This window comes from Pezoporus wallicus, unplaced genomic scaffold (assembly GCF_028554395.1).
Source record: "Pezoporus wallicus isolate ANWC-B61680 ecotype Strahan unplaced genomic scaffold, APGP_CSIRO_Pwel_v1 contig_5485, whole genome shotgun sequence".
Taxonomy (NCBI): domain Eukaryota; kingdom Metazoa; phylum Chordata; class Aves; order Psittaciformes; family Psittacidae; genus Pezoporus; species Pezoporus wallicus.
The window spans coordinates 1,668,108-1,675,000 of NW_026641550.1; the positions used below are offsets into that span (position 1 = coordinate 1,668,108).

Sequence of the window (6,893 nt, forward strand, 5' to 3'; positions counted from 1 at the left end):
TTTTGTGAGGAGGGGAGGGCAGGTAATTTTCCTCTTGTGTTTTGAACAGAACCATAACTATCAGGATTCCTTTGCTTTCCTCCTCTTCTCCATATCTTGTTTTCTCACAACAGGGTTCAGGGATGATATGCGTGCAGGAGCGCAAGCACAAACCTATCTTTGAAGCACTGGAGAAAACTCGTACCTTCTTTGGGTAGGTTTTATAAAACAGAATATCTTCATAACAAGGCCACTGAAAGATGATTAATACAGATTTTTCTCTTTTATTTATCTTTTGTCCGCGTTAAATGCAGCAGGCATTCATCACCGGAATATAACAACTTGAAGGTTACTCAACATACAGCTTTTTTGCAGGAGATACTTTATCACATGCCTAACCTTATATGAAATAATTTCATTTAAATCAACATGAAAAAATAATTTGGTTAAAGTTAGACATTCTTTGATAAATCAGGATGTTGGAAAAAAAGAAGAAACAAAGCCATGGGTTTAAACGTACAGGATATGTCATTTGGAATGAATGGATGCGAGTTGCCAATTTTTTATTTTTTCAAAAATTTTAGAATTTGAACTGCTCCTGGTAAATTTGTTCCCAAATTTTATCATGCGGTGTATCAGTGTTCAGAAAGCAGTCAATTCAAAACAGTAGTCCCTCCAAAGGCTGTTCCCCCCCTCCAAAATATGGTGGATTTTTGTTCCACTGTCTTGTGAGAAATGCTTTTAGGTTTTATTTTCATTGGAAAAGAAACTTCAATAATTCAATCCCTTTGCATTGTTAATATATTAGAATAGCATTTGAATATAAGGTGTCGACCTTATTCTGATTTTCAGATGCGACGATTAGAAGTCATTGACACCAATCTACCACAAGTGACCTTAGTCATGTATCTTGCCCTGTTATTAGAATAATCAAGGAACGCAATTCAGAAATTATATTACATCCTGCATTTTATTCAATTCCATATGACAAAAATAGTAACCTAGACTAAGACATCCATTTCAATCAGTAGATGTGTCAAGCCAACAAGATTTAATAATAAAAAATATTGGATCTAGGTAACAATTCCCAGCTGTTTCAGGGAGGCTCCTAGCCCTACATGGTATCACAGTATAAAAATAGTGTCTCTCTTCACCATGCAGAGAGGAATGACCTAACCCTGAATACAAAATGGGGTCAGTCTTACTGTACCATCATCAACCATCTTATTTACAACACTTTACATATTTTTCTTTTTTTTCCTTTTTCATTTTTTCTTCTCTTTTTTTTTTTTCCTTTTTTTAAGTTATACACATCCTTTAGGGAATAGAGATAACACTACATGGTACCAAATACTAACAAAAAAAAAAAAAGTCACACCAAAAATGACACAGATAAATAAAAACATTCAACTGCTGAAATACAGCAACATTAAGCCACCTCAGTTTTCTTTTTTTTCCAATGCTTGTAAACACCCCTAACCACTCACACACTGTGGCAAAAAAAGATGTTACACTATAGAGGTGTTATAGATACATAATTTTGCTTATATATAGATAGAGGTATCTATATATCCCTATCTCATCACTGTAGAAAATGGAGCTGTTCATTGTTCATTTCCAATAGAAACAAACAGCTAATTAGTCTTCGAACCTCTTTTCACTCCATTACATGATGGCAGAAATAGTCCATCCTCTTACAGTAATGGTTTTTGTTGTATAAGATTGTCCTATTTTTCAGTCTCAACTGAGAAGACCTCACTGTCTGATTCGTTCTTCAGGGGCATAAAACTTCTTGTGCTGTTACCCAGCTACCCATAACGTCCCTTAAGCAGTTCTGCTGGACGGAATTTCATAGTGTCAACTCCACCATGCTTGTAATGCACAAAAATGAGGTAGTACACAAAACATTTACTGTTCAAGTTTTGATTAAGCCCCAGTCTCCTCAGCATCCCCAGCCTAGCTTATGAGTGGAACCTTTCCCTTTATTTACTTGGTGTAATTTAAACAATGCAATTAACATAAAATTATATTCGGTTAATCAGAGTACATTGTGCTTTGGAGCAATCTCAGAAGATAATCAACAAGAGTTGGAAATAGATACAGAGTATTTGTATGTTACTACTGCTCATGCTGCCCAAAAGTTATTATTTTGTTCCCATGTTATTAGGCAGTCAACATCTTTCTCGTGGGTATGTGTGAAAGAGACCGAACAGATTACAGTAAAATTAAACCTACACAATGTTCTCCTTCCTCTATCCTAGACTTGTATTAATATCACACTCCTAAGATAAATGTATCAGAATTCTGTCGGGGGTGGTCACGCTTTTAAGTGGGCTTTGTAGGAAAGTTAAATGAATCATTTCTATTTAAGAAATGGCAGGCCTCATATTTCCTAAGGATCTGACAGTTCTCTGCAACTCTTCTGCTTAGTTAATAGAGATCTCTCATTGTTCAACCTTAAAACAAAACAAGAAACTGCAAAAGGGTTCTCCTCCTTAAGTACTATTTATAAAATAGTTTACATCTTTGTTCAGTTTCAAATTATAGACAAACCTCCCTAATACAAAATACTAAAAGTGCAATAGTATAAATTAAGAGTTTGCAACCACATTATACAAACATTACCTTTTTTATTGTACAGCTTTGATAACATGGAGTATTTACTCACAACTGTTTATAATGTTGTGAATAATTTACGGTGCTCAGGTTTGTCTGTAACTTGTTTTCCAATCATTGAGCTAAAGTCCACACTACATTTTTATTTTTTTTTTCATTTAATAGAACAACTGTCCACATAGCAGCTACAAATATTTAAATAAAAAAAGGTTTGTTACTGACAGGTACTTGCACATGAAAAGCATGCTATCTTTCCCAATAAAACTTCACAATTTTGCCTGCATTAAAATAAACCACTTATTTATAGTAAAATCAAAAAAAAAACCCAAAACCAACCAACCAAACATACAAAAAAAAAAAAAAAAGAAAAGAAAAAAAGGAAAAATCACATAGCCAGATGTATTTTGCAGTACAAAAGCTTCATTTAAGTTTGGGGCTAGTATATTGTCTGTTACCCGCATAATCTTAACATTATAAATACTACAGACAAGGATACTGTAATAATACACAGCATTGGGGTACTAACTCACTTATTTAAGATTAAGATTCCTAAAACCATAGTCCAAGTTACTAACTAATTTGAACAAAACCAGCAAATAAGTGTGACAGAATGCTGTAATGAAGCCCCCCTTTCTCAGGTGATAGTAAGTTTTGTAAGAAGCAAAGTAGACGTAGACTAGCCTCTTTCTGTTTCTAATGAAGTTATCCCATGATTTGTTTTTTTTTGTGTGTTCTGTTAAATTAAAAGATTTCGAAGTTCTCTGTAACAGTCAAACTCACTGTTGAAAGAAGTACCATGCAAATCTTGCAAGACAACTTTTCAGCAGCCACAAAGTTATGTATTTCTGCTATGGGTAAAACTTTAAAGGGAACCTATGCATTTAGGTCAGGAAACTAATGCTTAGCTTCAAAAGCTGTACATGGAACAGGACAAGTGTTGTGTCGAGTAGCAGTCCAACAGTTATTCAGAATGAATGCTTTTAATTTATGCCAATCTCTTTATTATCCTCAATAAATCTGGTGAATGGACGACTGGCTCCCGTTTCAGAACTTGCTTTGTCCAGACCGACAATGGGAGGGCTGCTGCCCGTGCGAGCTTTGTCCATGCCACCGGTAAGGTTACTTAGAGGCGGGATGGCGCCTCCGCCTAGACTTACTGGGAGCTGAGGAATGCCTCCGTTCTGTATGACAGAAATCTCATTGTTCTTCATAGCAAGTCCGTTAGTGATAGCTGCAGCGTATTGGTTCCAAAAACTGGGGTCAACGTTCATGGCCCGAGCTGCCAAATCCTTCTGGAACATCTCAGAGAACTTGAGTGCGTCGCCACCGAGCAGAGCCATGGGGTTTTCCACGGAGAGGCGGCGGCCACGGCGTGCAGGCGCGTTATTCCACATGTGAGTTCCCATGTGAACCTGCGGAGCAAAAGGGGACAAGAAGCACCCCCAAGATAGCACATTCTGGTGAGGTGGCTGGCCTGAGATGCTGTTACTTACAGTACCACTTGCTTTAAAAAAGTCTTTTAATTCACACTAAAAACATGTCAATTCTAGTTAAGACACAGTTCTAAGGCCCAGTCAACCTACACAAAGAAAACCCAGCTCTGAAGTAATTTTCCAATGTGCATTTTGTTTCTCCTCAGTGAAAATGAACGCAGCACTGCAAGAGGGTATCTAATATCCTCGTAGATAAGACAATTTCACATGCAAGCTCGGAGTCTTCAAATGCTGAAGAATACCAAGGGCATTACTTACAGTAGGACAAGGGTGGGGTTTTTCTGCCCTTCTTTTTACATCTTGTCTACTTCCACAATATTTTCTCTCGTCAGAGGCATCAATTAGTTTCGCTAAATTTAATACTCTAAAAAGGGACATTTAAAAATGTATTCCCCAGTCTGTGTCCTGATAGTTAACCACACTGTGGGAATAAGAGGTGTGAGTCCTGTAGTAACCCACTGCAAATCAGTGGGAAACAGCTTTCTAGTCTGCAGAGCGGAACAGAAAATGAAAATCTGAGAAGCACCCAAGGAGCTGAGCAAACTTTAAGTTTCTGGGTTATAGCCAGGCTATTTTGCCCTGATGGTCCACAAGAACCACCAGAACACATCCATCAGCTGACTGCATGTGCCCTCATGTCTTGTCAGGAGAACTACTACGTGCAAGCATGTACACCCAGAACCAGTTTTAAAGTTCACATCATTCCACAGCCACTTTCCTGGAAGCAGTGGAAGCATAATAAACACCACTATACAGCAAGCATTTCCTTGAAACTCACTTCTCTCTGACTCGCTTCTCTCCTCTCTTTGGGACAAGCACTTAGCACTAAAACCTGCCAAGTTCAAGAATGGTGCCTTAACCCCCCCGCCCCTAGCCTTCACAGTTTTATTTGGCCTCTTACCTTAAGATTCCCCTTTGTGGTAAAAGCTCTACCACAGATTGTGCAACCAAACGGTTTTTCACCAGTATGGGTGCGCTCGTGTATCTGCAGTGCACTTGCTGAGGAGAAGGTCTTTCCGCACGACTGACAGTTGTGCTGCTTGGGAGTCCGGCGAGGGGGGGGCGCCAGCATAGGGGTGATCCCCGGACTCATCACTGTCTGTGGTGCAGCAGGAACCTGGATTCCAGCTGGAAGCGAGGGAACCTCACCCAAAGAGATCGGCTTGCTGTGACCATTCACTTCCATTTTGATCATGGTAGGTGCTGTACTGGTGACCAGGCTAGGAGTACTTTGGCTGGGACCTAGAGTAAAGTTGGGTTCAAATAACTGAGAAGGCAGCTCTTTAAATTTGTGCGTCAGTAAGTGCTGTTTTAAATTACCCATAGTGGAACACCCACGACTGCAGACTGTACAAACAAATGGACGTTCTTTAGTATGGCTGCGGTAGTGAATTTCCAATGCACTCTTACAAGCAAAAGGCTTGCCACAGATATTACAAACTGTACTTTTAAACTTACCACGTTCTCTGTTCAGGAACAGCAGGCTAAAAGGAGCCTCCTCTTTGATGACCGGTCTTCCAGGGTTGGTGGATGTCAGGTCTAATGCTCCTCCATTTTCAGTTGCGGGTGGTGGACTGTCTGGTTTTTCTGTCTTTAATTGTATTTCTTGTGGCTCTTCCTGGTTACTGAGACCTGGGGACTTTGATCTGAAACTTTCACTATTGCTATTTACAGGAGACAAAGCTTGCATGGAGGAAGAAGACTCTGACATTGCAGGGCTGCCTGCGCTCTGGCTTTCAAGATCACCAACAGCTGATGAGGAGTCATTGCTCAAATGGTCACTTTCTCCTGATCCATTTTCTATGGATTTTAAACTGGTCAGCTGCTGGCAGTTCATAACAGAATCAATCATTTTCATTTGATTCTCCAAAGCAGCAATACTGGAGATCACAGAAGGTGGCGAAGAAGGACATGACCCAGAGTATGAGATAAGGGGTTTGGATGAGTCACTTGCAGTGTCCTTTAGCTCTGGGTCCTCTTCCATAGAATTTTCATCAATGTCATCATCAAAGTTGCTCAGTGTGTCAACATTCTTCTCATCATAGGAAAGCTCTGAGTCCATGGCATCCTGGAAGCCCTCTGGTAATGGCGTGTTTGGAATTTGCCCGCCCATATGCATACGAATGTGCTGCTGAAGAACAACTGCATTTGTAAATTTCTTCTGACAAATGGGACACGAGTGCTGTACTCTAAGTGGTGGCTTCGCTCGATGAACTCCAAAATGCGTTTTTAGATTGCCTTTTGTAGTAAAGGCACGTCCACAAATTTTGCATTTAAATGGTCTTTCTCCTGTATGCGTTCTGTAATGCATCTTGAGAGCACTCTGACAACTAAGCACACGGTGACAAATGACGCATTGATTTGGATCCGTCATCTTCTTATCAATGTTCTCCACTAGCTGTTGTAGTTTTGAGGTTTCTGACGTTTGCATAGAGTCTAGCAGGCCACCGAATGGAAACTTTGCCTTGAACTGGTCAGATACTGCTGGAAGCACAGGGTTTGGGAGGCTTGTTGCAACACTGCTGTCTGTAACAGCAGCTGGAATTGAAGATGTGGAAGCTGTGGAAACTTGCCCACCTGCAGAAAGGTCCCCAAGCCGTGTGCTCGTGGGAGGCAAAGTGACAGGTTCTGCCTTGGTCAGAGATGAGCCACTCTGAACGGGCTGTGGGGATTCGGCAGAAGCTGGAATGCCTGACTCAGAAGTGTTGAGGCTCGGGGATAGAGAAGTGCATTCACTGGAGGCAGGAGAAGGCCTCTGGGGTGACCTGCTCATAGGAGTGATACTTGGAGAATCTCCATAATTGT

The 6,893-nt window shown here is 40.3% G+C and overlaps 1 protein-coding gene across 3 annotated transcripts in view; it reads right to left on the reverse strand.

Annotated features, from left to right (window-relative positions):
• Positions 1-243: 243 nt before the first annotated feature.
• Positions 244-6,893, reverse strand: part of SALL3 (spalt like transcription factor 3) — a 22,866-nt gene continuing 16,216 nt past the window's right edge. For 2 of the 3 annotated variants that reach the window (XM_057424355.1, XM_057424354.1), the window contains exons 2-4: positions 5,547-6,893; positions 4,990-5,330; positions 244-4,007 (exon numbers count right to left, since the gene is read on the reverse strand). The exon at positions 5,547-6,893 is cut by the window's right edge. In XM_057424355.1, the coding sequence (XP_057280338.1) occupies positions 3,576-4,007; positions 4,990-5,330; positions 5,547-6,893 (2,120 nt within the window). In that variant the 3' untranslated portion in view covers positions 244-3,575. Of the gene's footprint in view, positions 4,008-4,989 lie in introns of all 3 variants that reach the window. The other variant, XM_057424353.1, reaches the window with a different exon arrangement.